Source organism: Nicotiana tomentosiformis, chromosome 3, assembly GCF_000390325.3.
Source record: "Nicotiana tomentosiformis chromosome 3, ASM39032v3, whole genome shotgun sequence".
Lineage (NCBI taxonomy): Eukaryota > Viridiplantae > Streptophyta > Magnoliopsida > Solanales > Solanaceae > Nicotiana > Nicotiana tomentosiformis.
The window spans coordinates 142,561,806-142,579,223 of record NC_090814.1 but is presented as its reverse complement, the minus strand read 5'-3'; the positions used below and the strand labels follow the sequence as shown (position 1 = coordinate 142,579,223).

General features: G+C 40.2%; 2 protein-coding genes across 2 annotated transcripts; both read left to right on the top strand.

The window, feature by feature from the left end:
* The first annotated feature begins 381 nt into the window (after positions 1 to 381).
* Positions 382 to 6,593, top strand: LOC138908604 (uncharacterized). Its single transcript, XM_070199282.1, has 4 exons — positions 382 to 479; positions 4,279 to 4,756; positions 4,800 to 5,546; positions 6,228 to 6,593. The coding sequence occupies exons 1-4, from the start codon at positions 382 to 384 to the stop codon at positions 6,591 to 6,593; spliced, it is 1,689 nt and encodes a 562-aa protein (XP_070055383.1).
* On the top strand, positions 6,594 to 10,259 carry LOC138908603 (uncharacterized). Its single transcript, XM_070199281.1, has 5 exons — positions 6,594 to 6,709; positions 7,376 to 7,448; positions 7,566 to 8,072; positions 9,516 to 9,638; positions 10,053 to 10,259. The coding sequence occupies exons 1-5, from the start codon at positions 6,594 to 6,596 to the stop codon at positions 10,257 to 10,259; spliced, it is 1,026 nt and encodes a 341-aa protein (XP_070055382.1).
* The last annotated feature ends 7,159 nt before the right edge of the window (positions 10,260 to 17,418 follow it).

Genomic DNA, 17,418 nt, shown 5'->3' with positions numbered 1-17,418 from the left:
TATAACTTTTTATTCGGGTGTCGTATGAATGAACGGTTAAGAGCGTTGGAATTCCAAAACCCTCAATTTAGTATATAATATGTCCCAAAAATACCTCATATAGCACACGAAATATATTTCTCAAAAAGCTTTGTTACAAGGAAAATCCTTAGGCGGTTTTTCTGCAACTTTAATCCGATTTTTTCCAAACTTCATATTTTCTATCCAAACATCATATATAGCCATATTATGACTTTAAAATCATTTAAATCATGATTAACAAGTCTCATATTTAATACGTCACCTTGGGACGCACAGGGTGTAACAGACTACCCGCATCATTGTCAGACTGATGAGGTGTTGGGTCATACTTTTGTTGATGGGCTAGACGAGATATCAAAGATGAATCTTGACTCAGCTTGTGGGGGTAGTTGCATGGCGAGGCCGTATAGTGAAATCCAGCTCCTACTAAACAACTTCACTGCTAATAATCATAATTGGTAAGGAGATGGGGAATCACCAAGAGCAATTAAACAGAAAACAGCCGGTGTGATTGAGCTTAATGACTTCTCAGCCATGAGAGCAGATATAGCAAAATTGGCAAATCAGATGAATAGAATGATAATGCACTAAGCACAACAGATGCAACATGTACAACAAATATCTACTTGCTGTGAATTATGTGGTGACAGTCACACGAGTGACATGTGCCCCACGAATCTGGAATCTATCTACTATATGGGACAACAAAGCAGAGGTCCGATGAATCAACATGCACAATATGGGAACACTTACAATACAAATTGGAAGAATCATCATAACTTCTCCTGGGGTGGAAATTAGCCAACTCAGAATCATTATAGGCCCCAAGGAAATTTCAATCAACCTTAGAAGCCACGCCAGCAAATAGAAGAGAGTACGAATGACTTGTTGAAGAAGTTGTTGCTTGACAATCAACAACTCAGGACCGATTTCAGAAATCTTGAGAGGCAAATGGTGTCACGACCCCAAATTTCCTCTATAGAAGGTCGTGATAGCACCTAGTCTCTAAGACTAGGTAAGCCTATCAATGCGAAATAATCATAAATATCTGAAATAAATAAACTATAATTCAAATAATTACAACTCCCAAAACCCGGTAGAAATAAGCCACAAGCTTCTAAAAATTTATTCTCAATGTTTCTATGTATCAAGGTCTAAAGAAAAATAAGGAAGCAACATAAAATGATAGAAGGGGATTCCGGAGTCTGCGGACGCTGGCAGATATATCTTGAAGTCTCCGTGCGCCGGTAACTCACTGACGTCTAGACTGGTAAGATGTACCTGGATCTGCACAAAAAGATGTGCAGAAGCGTAGTATGAGTACACCACAGCGGTACCCAGTAAGTGCCAAGAATAACCTCAGTAGAGTAGTGACGAGGTCAAGTCAGGCCCTACTGGAGAATAGATAATGACATGGAAAAATGTTTAAAACAATTTAATAAGATAAAATGACTATGGAAATGAATCAAATAGTATGTCACATTTAATGACACCAAATAATTGCAAATAATATCTCGTGGAATCAAAACAAAATCCCTTTCAACTTTATGAAAATCACAACAATTAATCGAAGGCAACTATGGCCATAAATCAATATCAACAAGGGCACTACCGAGGTACCGCCTCGTAGTCCCAAATCATAAATAAATTTACAATATCTCACTTCCTTATATCACTGCGGGAGCCTTCATAATTTATTTAAAGAAAATATTTTTTCCGAAATAGCATCCTGCATTTTAGCCACCCTTATCATACTGCACGACTTCTAGTAGTCATCCCTACTAGCCACGCGTATCAAGCCACCCTTATCTCACCGCATGCATTTCAATATCCAAACCATATACCACCGCATGCGTATCAATATCACAATATATCACAATTTGCACCTCAAGTACCCAATATTTCAATTTTCCAAAAATAAATAAACAACAATATTTTTCAATAATAAAGAGCTCACGGCTCATGCCAAAATAATCCAAGAATAATATTTTTTCACAATAAAGAGCTCACGGCTCCATCACAATGAGTACCAAAAATCTTACGAAATATTCAGGAATAAATAATTCAAGAAAATAATATTTTAAAATCTTTAATATGTTGCTTCAATATCAAATTTAGAAATGTCAAATACTTCATATTAATAATATTTAATTTAAAGAAAATCAACCTTCAAATAATGCACAGTATAAAAGAAACCAAGTTTCAATTAAACAGATAAAACAATTAGCAGGAAAAGGTCAAAAAAATTTAAGATATACAAATCAAATCAATAATGGAGAATATAACAAGATTTAATAATTTAATTAATATGCAATAGTGATCTTCATAATTTGAATACATAATCCTTCACATTTAGTCCGTGTACACACTCGTCACCTCGCATATACGACTTTCATCACATTACAATTAATACCAATCCTAGGGAAATTTCCCCCACACAAAGTTAGACAAGTGACTTACCTTGACTTGCTCCAATTTAACCAAGTAATATATTTTTTCCTCGATTTTCCGATTCCGGTTGACTCGTATCTAGTCATAAATAATTCAATACAATCCACAAAAATTATAGAATTAATTCTATAAGAAAATACTATATTTTTCAATAAAAATCCAAAATTAACTCAAAAATGGACGTCTCGGAATCCGACGAAAGTTATGAAATATGAACGCCCAATCAACCACAATCCTAACCATACCAAAATGACTAAATTCCAATAACAGTTCGACCCTCAAATCCTCCAATCTATCCAAGAGGGTTTTCGAATTTTTCCAACTTAAATCACCAATTAATTGTTAAAAATAGTGATAGATTCGGGTAATCTAACAAAGATTGAGTTAAGAACACTTACCCCAACATTTTTTCTGAAAATATCTCAAAAATCGCCACAATCCGAGCTCCAAATCGTTAAAAATAAGTCCCATTTTCTGAACTTAAACATTCTGTCCAGCGGTTTCTTCTTCGCGAACGCGACCCTTGTCTCGCGTTCGCGAAGCACAAAAATGTGCTGCCCAACTTTCCTCTTCGCGAATGCGACCAACGCTTCGTGAACGCGAAGCTTTGCTAACTCAGATCTTCGCGAACGCGTCCCTTATCTCTCGAACGCGTAGAACAAAAGACTGGGGTTCCCAGCTGCCTCGCTCTCCTTCGCGAACGCAACGACACTTACGTGTTCGCGATGCACACACAGACCATACCTTCGCGTTCGCGTTCGCATCCTCCCCTTCGCGAATGCGAAGAACAACACCTCACACTCAAAAAACACTCTTCGCGAATGCGTCCTACTCCTCGCATTTGTGATGCTTCCACTGACCACACCTTTGCGAACGTGAGATCTTCTTCGCGAACGCAAAGAACAAACTTCTTCAAAAAAAACTAGAAAAATCTGCTACTTCTCTAAGTCCAAAAATGACCCGTAGAGCATCTAAAACACACCCGAAGCCCCCGGGACCTCAACCAAACATACCAACAAGTCCTAAAATACCATACGAACTTAGTCGAATCCTTAAATCACATTCAACAACTCTAAAACACGAATCACACATAGATTCAAGCCTAATGAACTTTGAAATTTCTAATTTCTACAAATGACTCGGGAACCTATCAAATCACGTCCGATTTACCTCGAATTTTGTGCACAAGTCATAAATGATATAACGGAGGTACTCAAATTTTCAGAATCAGATTTCGACCCTGATATCAAAAAGTCAACCCCTCGGTCAAACTTCCCAAAAATTCAACTTTCAGCATTTCAAGCCTAATTCCACTACGGACTTCCAAATAAATTCTGATCACGCTCCTAAGTCTAAACTTACCATACGGAGCTGTTGGACTTATCAAAATTCTATTCCGGGGTCGTTTGCACATAATTCGACATCCGATCACTATTTGAACTTCAACTTTTAATTTTTCATCAAAATTCCATATCTCGGGCTAGGGACCTCGGAATTTGATTCCGGGCATACGCCCAAGTCCTAATTCATGATACGGACCTACCGGAACTATCAAAACACTGATCCGAGTCTGTTTGCTCAAAATGTTGACCAAAGTCAACTCAGTTGAGTTTTAAAGCTCTAATTCATATTTTAATCCATTTTCACATAAAACTTTCCGGGAAATTTTATGGACTGTGCACGCAAGTCGAGTAATGATAAATAATGCTTTTTCGAGGTTTTATAACACAGAATTAATTATTAAATTTAAAGATGACATTTTGGGTCATCACAAATTGGGTAGTTAGCATCGAATCAAAATACTAGGCATGCAGGCGCTCTTCCTAGTGATACAGAGAAGAACCCTCAAGTTAATGCAGTTACACTCAGAAACGGGAGGGAATTAGAAGAAGTACCAAAGAAGAGAAAGGATAAGACTACACCTGAGGGGAAATTGATTCCTAAAGCAACACATGAGTCAAAGAAAGATGATGCAAGTTTAGAGCAAGTGGAGGTTGCTAGGCCACCACCACCTTTCCCCGAAAGATTGCAAAAGAAGAATGATGATCGCATGTTCAACAAATTTCTCTCTATGTTGAGCCAGGTTCAATTGAATATTCCATTTGTAGATGTACTTTGTGAAATTCCAAAGTATGCTAAGTACATAAAAGATATAGTGGCTCACAATAGGAGATTGACTGAATTCGAGACAGTCACACTTACTGAGGAGTGCACTTCAAGGGTCCAAAATAAGCTTCCTCAAAAGCTTAAGGATCCTGCAGCTTCACCATCCCTGTGCGAATTGGTAATATCAATGTGGGTCGTGCTCTTTATGATTTGGGGGCTAGCATAAATCTGATGCCCTAGTTGATAGGTCCATAGCCTACCCCGAAGGAGTGATTGAAGATGTGTTGTTGCAAATTGGGAAATTCATCTTCCCAGCTGACTTCATTATCCTAGATTATGAAGATGATGAACATGTTTCGATCATATTGGAACGACCTCTCTTGGCTACAGGTGATGCGATTATTAATGTGAGAGAGGAAAAAATGATTATGAGGATGGACAATGAGGAAGCAGTCTTTAATTTCTACAAGGTGTTCCAACTTCCCCGCCATTATGAGGAGCTCTCTATGATATCTTTTGTGGAGGTGGATGAGAAATTTATTGACACAAGTGTATATCTAGATGATTCTCTAGAGAAAGCACTCATGTTGTTCGATAACTTGAAGGTTGATGATGAGGTTGAGGAGATGATGCATATCCTAGATGCATCATGTGCTTACATGTATGGATTAAACCTCCTAGAGCCCCTAAATAAGCCAAGTGGACCTCCTCCAAAGCCGTCGATTGAAGAAGCTCCAAAATTGGAACTTAAACCCCTGCCCCCTCACCTTCAATATGCTTATTTGGGTGGTTCTGACACTTTACTCGTTATTGTTTCTTCTGACTTGACTAAATTGCAGGAAGAAAAGCTGTTGAGAGTGTTACGTGAGCACAAGCGAGCAATTTGGTGGATGATGTCTGACATTAGAGGCATTAGTCTAGCTTTATGCATGCATAAAATCCTCATGGAGGACGGACACAAGTTAAGTGTAGAGCAACAACGCCGCCTAAACCCAATCATGAAAGAGGTGGTAAGAAAAGAAGTGATTAAGTGGCTTGATGCAGGTACTGTATTTCCAATCTCTGATAGCAAATGGGTAAGATCCTCTAATGTGTGCCTAAGAAAGGGGGTATGACTGTAGTGGTTAATGAAAATAATGACCTGATTCCCACAAGAACTTTCACTGGGCGGAGAATTTGCATAGATTATAGAAAATTGAACAATGCCACCTAAAAGGACCACTTTCCCCCGCCCCTTTATTGATCAAATGCTAGATAGATTAGCTGGACAGGAATACTATTGTTTCCTAGATGGCTATTCGGGGTATAATCAGATTGCTATAGCCCAATAGGACCAAGATAAAACTACATTTACGTGTCCCTATGGCACGTATGCGTTTAAGAAAATGCCTTTTGGTGTCTGTAATGCACCTGCGACTTTTTAAAGGTGTATGATGGCTATTTTTACTGACATGGTTGAAAGATTTGTAAAAGTGTTCATGGATGATTTTTCTGTGTTTGGGTGCTTTTTTGATAATTGTTTAATGAACCTTGATAAAGTGTTTGCTAGGTGTGAAGAGACAAACTTGGTACTAAAATGGGAAAAGTGCCATTTCATGGTACGTGAAGGTATAGTCTTGGGGCACAAGGTGTCCAAAAATGTTTTGCAGGTGGACAAAGCAAAGGTGGAAGTGATTGAAAAATTGCCCCCACCGACATCTGTCAAAGGTATTCACAGTTTCTTGGGCCATACAGGTTTTTATCGTCGGTTCATTAAAGATTTTTCGAAAATTTCTTCTCCTTTGTGCAGGCTACTTGAGAAAGATATCCCTTTCAAGTTTGATGATGTGTGTGCATTTGAGGAGCTAAAGGGAAGATTGGTGACTGCACCAATTATCATTGCCCCAGATTGGGCGCAGATATTTGAGTTGACATGCAATGCGAGTGACATAGCAATCAGAGCTATTTTGAGGCAAAGGAGGGATAAAGTTTTTCACTCCATTTATTATGCAAGCAAAACTCTGAATCTAGCCTAGATGAATTACATTGTCACTGAAAAAGAGTTGCTTGCAGTGGTATGGGCGTTTGATAAGTTCAGATCATATCTAGTGGGAACCAAGGTCATCGTCTACACAAATCATTCAGCTATAAGGTACTTGTTTGAAAAGAGAGACGCCAAGCCAAGGCTGATTTTGTTGGGTCCTCCTCTTGCAAGAATTTGACTTAGAGATCCGAGATCGAAAAGGAACAGAGAATCAAGTGGTTGATCACTTGTCCATATTAGAAAATCGGAACCACATAGATTGGGGGGGGGGGTTATCAAAGAAACATTTCCGGATGAGGAGTTATTAGCAATCACCTCAAGTGAAGCCCCGTAGTATGCAGATTATGTGAATTTTATTCCAAGTGGGGTGACGCCACCAGAATTGACACCCGATAATAGAAGAATGTTTCTACATGATGTGAGGCTCTACATGTGGGATGGGCCATTCTTATATAAGCAGTGCACATATCAGTTAGTACGAAGGTGTGTCCCTGAGGAGGAGATGAATGCAATATTGCATGACTGCCATGCTTCTCCATATTGAGGTTACCATAGTGGGGACAAAACTGCCCAAAAAGTGCTACAATCGGGTTTCTATTGGCCAAAATTATTTAAGGATGCACACGCCTTTGTTAAAAAGTGTGACAGGTGCCAAAGAACCGGAACAACCACGAAGAAGCACGAGATGCCTTTGCAAAATATTCTGGCAGTAGAGCTCTTTGATGTTTGGGGAATCAGTTTCGTGGGACCATTCCGATAATCTAATGGTCACAGGTACATCTTGGTGGTGGTCGACTATATGTCTAAGTGGGTGGATGCCATTGCTCTTCCTACTAATGACGCAAAGGTAGTGATAAACTTTGTAAAGAAGCACATCTTCACATAGTTTGGGACTCCAAGGGTGTTGATAAGTGACGGAGGAACTTACTTCTGTAACAAATTATTGAAAAATGTTCTAGCAAAGTATGGAGTTAAGCACAAGGTTGCCACCGCCTATCACCCTCAAATGAGTGGTCAAGTGGAAGTGTCAAACAAAGAGGTGAAGCAGATTCTAGAGAAAACAGTGAGTGAAAATAAAAAGGACTGGGCCGAAAAGCTGGACGATGCACTATGGGCATATCGAACTGCATATAAAACCCCCATTGGTACTTCTCCGTACAAGTTGGTTTATGGGAAGGTGTGCCACTTGCCTGTCGAGCTTGAACACAAAGCCTATTGGGCGATTAAAAAGCTTAATATGGATATGGACTTAGCCGGTGAGAAGAGGTTTCTACAACTCAATGAGCTTGATGAGTTTCGATTGCACGCATACGAGAATGCCAAATTGTATAAAGAAAAGACCAAGAGGTGGCATGACAAGCACATCCAACATCGCGAGTTTGAGCCAGGTCAAGAAGTTCTCTTGTTCAATTCGAGGTTGAAGCTTTTCCCCGGAAAACTTAAGTCTCGATGGGCAGTTCCTTTCAATGTGGTAAGTATGAGGCCTCATGGAGCGGTGGAATTAAGTGATGCGAGCTCAAGTGGTACCTTCTTGGTAAATGGGCAGAGAATAAAATATTAGTGGGGTTTTGACATTGCACGTCACAAGACCTCGGTGGACTTGGCCGATGCTTGAAAACGTGTTGAGTCGTGTCGCGACATTAAATCAGGCGCTTGTTAGGAGGCAACCCAGTTTTTATTGCTTTTGTAGCTTAGCCTTTTGTTTTTTTTTAGTCAGAGTAGATTGATTTTTGTTTTCGTTGTAGTTATAAAAATCATATATGAGAATGGTGTGGGGTGTGTATAATGTATGTATTGAGTGCTCGTGTAGGAGGGAATTTAAATCCAAAAACAAAGAGCGAACGAGCGCCCAGACCAGCGCCCCACGCTACCTGGGGCGCACTTTCTAGAATCTTCACAACCCCCAGCGCCGAGTCCAGCGTGGGGCGCTAGGTTGGGGGTCAAGTAAATATATTTTTTTATATTTGTTTAGTTTCTTTTTAATTTATTTAGGAGCTAACCCATTACCCGACCCGATTACCCATATACACTAAAATAATAACCCAACCCATTCCACTATTTAATTAACATAACTCTAAAAATACCCAACCCAAACACCCTCTCTCTATCTCCCGTAACTCTCAAACGACCCCCCCCTCCCCAACTCTGCTCTCTCTCCCCCCACCCTGCTCTCTCTCTCTCAAATTCTCAAATTTTTGTTGCTCAATTTCATCTCAAGATTCAAAGGTATGTTCTTCTTGTTCTCTTTTTTCTTGTATTTTGAAATTTCTTAGTGTAATTCTAGTCCTCTTTCTCAAACAACCCCCAAAATCCCATAGGTCTCTTTGACATATCTTGTTGTTATGGTGGTCTTAATATGTAGGAATTTGGTTTAAAAAACAAATTGGTTTTGAAGTTGTATTTGAAGTAGTAAAGTACAATTCCCTCTACTTCATGTAAATTTGGGAGGGCCACCTTGCTCCACCATTGTTGAAATAAGAGAAGCAAAATTGATGCCCACAACGTGTTTGCTAAAATGCCTGAGAGAGTAAATTGAACGCCGGTGAATTCTGAGAAGCCGAATGTAGTTGTATATGATGTTGGGCGAAGTGTGGGGTGTTTGGGGGTATTGTATCTTGTTGTAAACTCTTGTAAGTAGTAGTTAGTGTATTGTATTAGTGTAGTAATGTGAACTTTAGCTTTGTTTCCTTGCACCACGGTTAAGTTACGACCATGTTAAGCTACATGAATTGTATGGAATGGGGAAGTCTTGAGTACCTATAGCCTTATGATGACACATTGGTGCATATTGAAACAATATTGTGAGTCGATTATACATAGCCTTCGGTTTTAAGTGTGGGTCATCTTTGCCTCTCACGATGACCTTAGGCAAAATTTCTTGATTCATTCTCATCTTTGTGTTTATCGTGTGTAGGTTGCTATGGCTCGTGATAGTGCCTCCAAAGGAAAAGGGGTGGGGAATTCATCCACTACTGCCCCCCCTCCCATAAACCGCAAGCAAGGTGAGGGTTGTTCCCGGCAAGCTAAGGGAAAGCAAGTTGCTAGCGGGTCGACGAGGCCACCACGGCCTCGGGTGGAACTAGTTTGAGATGACGCCATCAAATGGCATGATAATTTTGTTCCATATAGGAGATATGTCTCCGAAATGGGGATTAATGTAAAGGCCCTAGAAAGGAACTCCCCGGATGTACTTGCCCGGTTGGTAGAAATGAAGATGGATAAACTCATAGAATGTTCGGGCCCTATAAATCTGAGCATGGTACGAGAGCTATATGCCAACTGGAACGAGGGCTTGTTCTAGGATATACCATTGGATAGGCGATCCTTGTGTGACTTCTTGGGAGTTGATAGCCCTAATCCACGGAGGCTACAAAAGTTCGTCAAAATTCCACGCTACCGGAAAATATGTCACACACTTTATGGCGTTGATTCTAATGCAAAGTGGTCGCAGGAAATGCCCACCTTGAGATACTCCGGTTCGACTTCAACAAGACGGCTAAGGCTAGGGGTGTCAGATGAGGAGGAGCGCATGCAATTGCGAAGTGACTCCAGTTCGTCCAAGGAGATGTTGGGAATAGCACCAGGCAGTCCCATTCATCCGTCTGAGGATGAAAACACTCACAAGGGATCTGATGAGGAGGAGGCAGACTCCGACTAGCAGGGAGTTCTTTCTTTCCACCTTACTCTATTTTGAATTTGTTATGCATCGGGGACTATGCATTGTTTAAGTGTGGGGTGGGGGAATACTTCTTGACTTGTAATTGTATAAACAAAATTATTATTGTTATTATTATTATTTTTTTTTTTACTTTTTAGCTTAATGTAGAACTAACATATTCTAATTAGCTAGTAAAATACAACAAAAAAAAACAAAAAAAGCTCGAATTTTCCCAACGATGGACCTGTTGGATAATTTTCTTGAGGGATTACAGTCCAATTAAAAATACCAAGAAGATTTCCTTTTATTTTTTTAGGATAGTTAGGTAGTATCCCTTAGTTTTTCTTTGGACATTGGTTCTTTTCCAAGGGTGTAGCTCGAACCGGGTGTTTTGTTTTATTTTATTTTATTTTTATTTTTTTTAGGAGTAGGATAGGGAGAAAGCTGAGGTGCTCTGAGGTACCTGTTGACATGTTTGGTGTTGGAACATTAAGTTATGGCATGCGCTCTGTCTTCCTGAATATCTGATTTGAATTGTAATGCCCAAGTAAATTAAGTAGCCTACTCTTTGACGCCTTTTTCTCAGTTGGTTGACTTGTATGCCACCTAGTGCATTAGTGCTTAAAAAAATTCTCAACTTGGTATGCTTCCTTGACTTGAGAGTCGCACAGAACCGTCTTGAGTGAGTCAAGTGCCATGTGTGTGTAAGGATTGTTGATATTCAGTGCTATCTTGTGTAGTCTAGAACTTGCCTCGTGTGTTGATCAACGCGAAATCGTTAAGTTGTGCTAGTCTAGGAGATGACATAGGCATTTCTTGCTTGACTATAAAGGTGTTTGTCACTCACAAATAATATTTCCCGTTGCTAGCCCCTTTGAGCTTATAGACCGTTTCTTTGGCACCCACATTACAAGCCGTACCCCTATTTTGTTCTTAATTCAAGATTGTTGAACCTTTACCTCCTAAGGCACTTAGTCGCTAAAAGAAGTAAGGTGAGAGATTGGGGAGTGGCTTTCGAGTGGAACCATGGAAGGGCCCTTAAGGTGCACTAAAATTGTGAAAGAAGGTCACTAGCCAATGAACTTTAATGTATGGAGTGTGTGGAGAAAAAGAAAAAAAAAATTGAGTTCAAATCATGTAGAAAGATACACACCTCCTAATCCTTCTAACTCGTGCTAGTGAAACCATAGAGGTGCTTAATTGAAAAGAGGGATATGTTATATATGGTGTATGACAAGTGAATGGGTTGAAACGAAAATGTGCTCGATTTGTGAGTGTAGTGTATTAAAGTGCTTAGGAGGGATAGCCACTATTCCGAAATGTATCACATTCATCCCTTAGCCTACATTATAACCTTAAAGTCCTAATTGATACTAGATTTAGCTAGCTTAGATTAGTAGAGATGTACACTACGGGCAAGCCTATGGTACGACCATGGGATGCACATGAATTCTTTGTGAGAGTGAGTGAATTTTGTTCAATTGGGTGATGTCCTTAATTTATGTTCAATGACATATTTGAATGTATGGACTACTTTGATATTCACTCTTTTGTTTGTGGCGAGGGCTTTTGGTCTCATGATGGATTGAACGTTTCGGCACCTATTATGGAAGTTGGCATTTTAGAAGGATCTCTTAAATTTGAGTTGAAGTGCATTTCAATGTTATCAATGTCTGTTTGGGATTCTGGGTCTGGGAATAGCTCCGCATGGTGATCTTGGTCTTAGTAGCACGTCCGGATGTTAATTTGGAGGTCCGTAGGTAATTTCGGAGTCATTTGGTGAAAGTTAGAAATTTAAAGGTTTTTAAGAAGTTTGACCGGGAGTGGACTTTTTGATATCGGGGTCGGATTCTGATTCCGCAAATTGGGGTAGGTCCGTAATGTAAATTATGACTTGTGTGCAAAATTTAAGGTCAATCGGATTTGATTTGATAGGTTTTAGCGTCGAATGTAGAAGTTTGAAGTTCTAAAGTTCATAAAGCTTGAATTGGGGTGTGATTCGTGGTTTTGATGTTGTTTGATGTGATTTGAAGCCTCGAGCAGGTTCGTGTTATGTATTGGGACTGATTGGTACGATTGGACTGGGTCCCGGGGGCCTCGGTGTGATTCATGTTGGTTTCAGACCAAGTTTGGGTGTTTTGATGCTGCTGGTTGCTGGTTCTGGTGTTGTTCTTCGCGTTCGTGAGGAGCCTCTCGCGTTCGTGAAGAAGGATTTTGCTGCTGGAACTTTGTTCTTCGCGTTCGCGAAGAAGGAATATTTGTTGTCCGTCATCTAAATTCGGAAGCTTATATCTCTCAATCTATAACGAATCTGGAGATGATCCAAATATAAATGTTGTAGCCCTTGGTGTCTAGTTTTCAGAAAGGTAAACCATTTGCTTTTTGGAGTTGTGTACAAAAAGTTATGGTAGCTACACTACAGACTATCCGGGAAGTATTTTGAAATCTCTGATGCACAGGGCTGACTTTGGAAGCTTATATCTCGCAATCTACAATGAATTGGGAGAAGATCAACATATGAAGCCCTTGATGTCTAGTTTCCAGAAAGTCAAACCATTTGTGATTTGGAGTTTTGTACAAACATTTGTGACCATTATACTGGAGGTTGTCTGAGAAGACTTTGAAAATGGCTTTTGAGAATTTTGTTCATCGCGAACGTGATGGGGGGCTCGCGAACACGAAGAAGGGTTGCTTGGGCAGTGTATAAGTTTGCAAAAATGGGTTTGGCCCATTTCATCTCATTTCCTCCATGGGAGCCGTCCTAGGAGCGATTTTGGAGCTCCATCTTCATCATCTATGTCAAGGTAAGTGATTCCTACCTATTGCAAGTTAAATACTTGGTTTATATACGAATTTAGGCGTGAAAATTCATGAAAATTAGTAAAAATTTGGAATTTTGAAGAAAAACCTAGAAATTGGTATTTTTAGATTTTGACCACGAATTTGGCCATGGGATTGAGAATAAATTAGATATTTGAGTTCCTAATGCTATGGGAAATGTTTATCTTCAAAAATTTTCGGAATCTGGGCACGTGGGCCAGAGGGCGATTTTATCGACTTTTCGAGCGAAGATTGAAATGGTTGTAAATTGAATTTTAATAAGTTTTAGAGTATATATTTATGGGTTTGCACATTTATTTGACTAGTTTTGGAGCGTTATGCATCGGTTTGAGGAGTAAAGAGGCTTTGGAGCCGATTACGAAATTTCGAAGCGAAGTAAGTCTCCTTTCAAACCTTGTAAGAGGGAATTTACCCCGTAGGTGAAATAATTCAATATGTGCTTCTATTTGTATAGGCTACGTACGTACGAGGTGACGAGAGTCCGTGCGTAGCTACTATTATGCTTATGTCCGGGTAGTCTAGGACCCGAATCACGTTATATTTGCGATGCGTGCATCCTACTTAATTATAAAGGAATTGCTTATTTACTTTAAAATATCGAGCTTACATCCGTTTTATATAACTCATGTTTAAACAATATCACTGGAAATTTATTATAGCCCATAGTAAGTGTCGGAGCCGACCCCTCGTCACTACTTTTTCGAAGTTAGGCGGGATACTTACTGGGTACATGTTGATTCACGTACTCATACTACACTTGCTGCACATTTTTGTGCAGGTCCATATATGTCTAGCAGCCTTGCGGGCGCAGAGGTGTGGTAAATATGGAGACTTAGGTGAGCTGCATTTCCATCTACGATCCGCAGCCAGCAGAGTCCCCTTCAAAGTTACTTATGTATTTTCCTATCTAATTTGTACTTTGGACTGGTATTGTATTATATTTTATCTTCCTAGTTGATGCTCATGCACTTGTGACACCGGGTTCTGGGATGATTATGGGATATTTAGTATTGAAATTGGAAAACATTATTATTATTCTTAAAGTTCATTTGTTACTAGTTAAATTAAATCAAATTTATATTTTCAAAAATACTAAAATGATAATTTAATTAACTAATTAGTGTTGGCTTGCCTGACAGTGGAGTCCGGCGCCATCACCACCTTTAACGGATTTTGGGTCGTGACAACATGGTATCAGAGCACTAGGTTCACTTAGGTCTCACGAGTCATGCGCAAGTCTAATAGAGTCTTGCGGATCGGTACAGAGACGTCTTTACTTACCTTCGAGAGGCTACAGGGCTGTTAGGAGCACTTCCCTTCTTGATTCCTCATCGTGCGATTCGATTCCTTTGAGGCTTATGCCTTTGTTTCTTTCCTATTCAATCTTGTGCGACGTGAAACACTTGTTATCAAATGGGAATTGGGGAATTTTTATGGTACTGCAGAGGTGGTGCAGGATGTTTCTCCATGCGTATTCGATTAGGCTAATGTCGTCACCTTGTGGAAGGATGTTCTGTTATCTCAGCTCAGTAGCTGTGTTTCTGATGGTTTTGAGGCTATGCACCAATTGTTATAATGTTCATGAGTTGTTATTGCACAGTATTGATGTAATGGTAGGGTGCTTGCCTATGCGTCGAAGCAGTGAATGAATTGAAAGAAGGTTTTCTCAATGCGTGGTTTAGAGGTTCAGTATTTAATTTCATCAAAGGAAAGGCAATTGGACTATGAATGTTCAGGTTTTTGTTGATGGAGTAACGAGACTTGGTATTTTCGAGCGTGGTGGAATCTGCATGGTGATGCGGCGACGGCGGCCTTATTTGAACGCATTACGGCTCGCCGGTATTATGATCTTCTTTGATTTTGCCTTCGGAGCAGGGTGTTGTGAAATGGTGCTTGAGGGACGGTTGTCAGATAGCACTGTGCGGCGAAAATAGCAGTGTGCAGTGGTTCAAGATCGAATCGGTGTTCTCAGTGTTGATGGCTCGAGAAGGATGATCTTTGGAGAGGTTTAAAGTTGGTAGCGATCTATCGGTTCAAGATCTATAGACACAGTTTTTGAGTTAAGGCAACAACTGGGCAGCGAAGGATGAGGAAGGTCATGTGGGAGGTGTCTTGTGGTGGCTAGGTTCCTAGAAGGCCAAGTGTGAGTTGCAGAAGTCGAGTATTTGCTTAAAGGATAGGGATCGACCAAAGTGGGAGAGTGGCAGAGTATCATATGGGTTCTGTGGTAGGATAGTTACACGCCTTGAGGAAAGTTTAGAGTGATTTGGGATTCATAGTGGACAGTGAATAGGTCTACGGACTAATTTGGAATATTGGTTACTACACTAAGAAAGAGTGAATATGGCAGAAAGGAGTTTGCTTGGAATGAAGAAGGGTGTGAAGATTTGGCTATTGTTTCAGCTGCGATATGACTGGAGTTTGGATGATATTGTTGAACTCTCACTTGATGTTAATGAGGAAGGAACAGACCTATACAACGTCATGGAAAGAGGTCGGATAAGAGATCATGGCTAATGATTAAGAATGTTCATGAAGGGATTTAACGAAAGACTTAGAGAAATTTGGCGGTTGACGGTGCGGGGTCATGGTAAATGAAAAGGAGGAATAGTTGTGGGCTCTATATTATGTAATGGTATCTCAAAGCTAAGTGAGGGAGCCCCACCGTCTACGATTGGATCATGTGTTGTTGGCTTGTACAACTTTTGGTTATCGGCGCATTGGTGGATTATTTGTACATAATAAAAAGGGAACATCGAGGGTAATTCAAGCAGAGAAATTGATAAACATGTGCTATATTCGGCCTTATCGATTCATGTTCAGGCTTTGGGAAGACTCAGAGTTTATGCTTCGTGTAGATGTAATGTACTAGTTGAAGATGTGAATATGCGCACAATGAGGGTATGAGATGGTTCGTGGGTTTTGAAGCAATGTGGGCTCGTGAAATGGAGTCACTCGGGGCAAGCGCGGATTGAGTTCGATATAATTTGAATGGAGCTAATGTTATTTCTATGGAAAGCCTAGAGTAAATTAAAAGAAGTCAGATCAGTTAGCAATGGTTGAATTGGCATGATGGTGGCGATGATCAGTTCCTTCAGCGTGTTAAGTTATGCCGGTGGTTGTGGCAGTACGTGCTAGGCTTGACGGCCACCGTAATTTAATTTATTTGGAGGTATTCGATTATTATGGCATGTTATGTGTAGATGGATCCCGGAAGGGACATGGTGGTTTAGACCACTACTTGGGCTTGTATTTTCTGCGAATATGAGGATTCGGTCGCGTATTGCAATGGTTCTCCTGAAATGAGTTAAGTGAAAGGCTCATATATAATGTAGTGTTTATTCTATTAGTGGTTAAGGAGTTATGAAAAAACAATCTTGTGCTCCTGTATATTGGCATGATTAAGTGCAGTGGGTAGCATGGGAATTGGAAGTTGAGGATCGAGGTTGCGGTTCGGTGTTGACAAGAATGTCACAAGCACAATGAGCAGGAAAAGATTCGGAGGTTTAAAGCAAGCTGGTATTATCTTCAGCGTCACCTAAGATTGGTGTCATGTGTAAGAGGCTTTGTGTATTGATTTGCGGGTTCTTGATTCTCTTTACAACATTAGTATGGTCGGTGGTATGGATGTACAGATTTGTTACATGGTGCGAAAGGTCGTGAGAGCATATCCCACGGGAAGATGGTATAAGTGTGACAGGTAGTCACTCAATTGATTAAGGATGGAAAACCAAGTGTGGAGATTGTGGTACTATCGCTAATATGAGAATTTATGCCTGAAGGGCGCTCGGTTCATTTGGTTGTGGACTGTGGAAGTTTGTTCCGGATTGATAGTTGTTCTTATGTGTCGTGAGTAGGTCATCGAGGGTCCTTGGAGGGTTATTAGCCCAGTGCGGTACGATCAGAATTGGCTTGTGGTACGTGGATGGATCTAAATGTGAATATGGGCTCTATATCGGGCCGGATGTGTTCATTTCAGCATAGCATTATTTTCGGAGGGGTCTTCGGGCCTTGGATGATATTTCTGTTGTCGGTCTTTCCGTGTAGTCTCTATTGTGCCATGTGGGTTATGAGGCGGTTTGATTATTCGCACTCGTATTGATATCCCGTGTAAATTGTGGTGTTGTGAGAGAAGAAAGGCTCTCAAGATACATGACATTTATTGCACTTTAGTTGTGTTTGAGTTTCGCAGTGTATGGCGCTATTCGTTTCCCCAGGATTTGTATTATGCACTTGGCATGCTTATGGTTGGTATTCGTGCATTTCGTGAGTATAAGTGTTACGGTTCGAGGTGTGTTTTCCTTAGATTATTAAGTGT

Bases quoted from the DNA above. Each gene is read 5' to 3' on its own strand.
- LOC138908604 (XM_070199282.1), top strand. From the start codon at position 382: ATGAATCTTGACTCAGCTTGTGGGGGTAGTTGCATGGCGAGGCCGTAT. The intron at 4,757-4,799 runs GTAATATCAATG...TTTGGGGGCTAG, and splicing joins CACCATCCCTGTGCGAATTG to CATAAATCTGATGCCCTAGT. The intron at 5,547-6,227 runs GTAGAGCAACAA...AATGTTTTGCAG, and splicing joins AGGACGGACACAAGTTAAGT to GTGGACAAAGCAAAGGTGGA.
- LOC138908603 (XM_070199281.1), top strand. From the start codon at position 6,594: ATGAATTACATTGTCACTGAAAAAGAGTTGCTTGCAGTGGTATGGGCG. The intron at 6,710-7,375 runs GTACTTGTTTGA...TAATGGTCACAG, and splicing joins ACAAATCATTCAGCTATAAG to GTACATCTTGGTGGTGGTCG. The intron at 9,639-10,052 runs GTTGCTAGCGGG...AAGTGGTCGCAG, and splicing joins GGCAAGCTAAGGGAAAGCAA to GAAATGCCCACCTTGAGATA.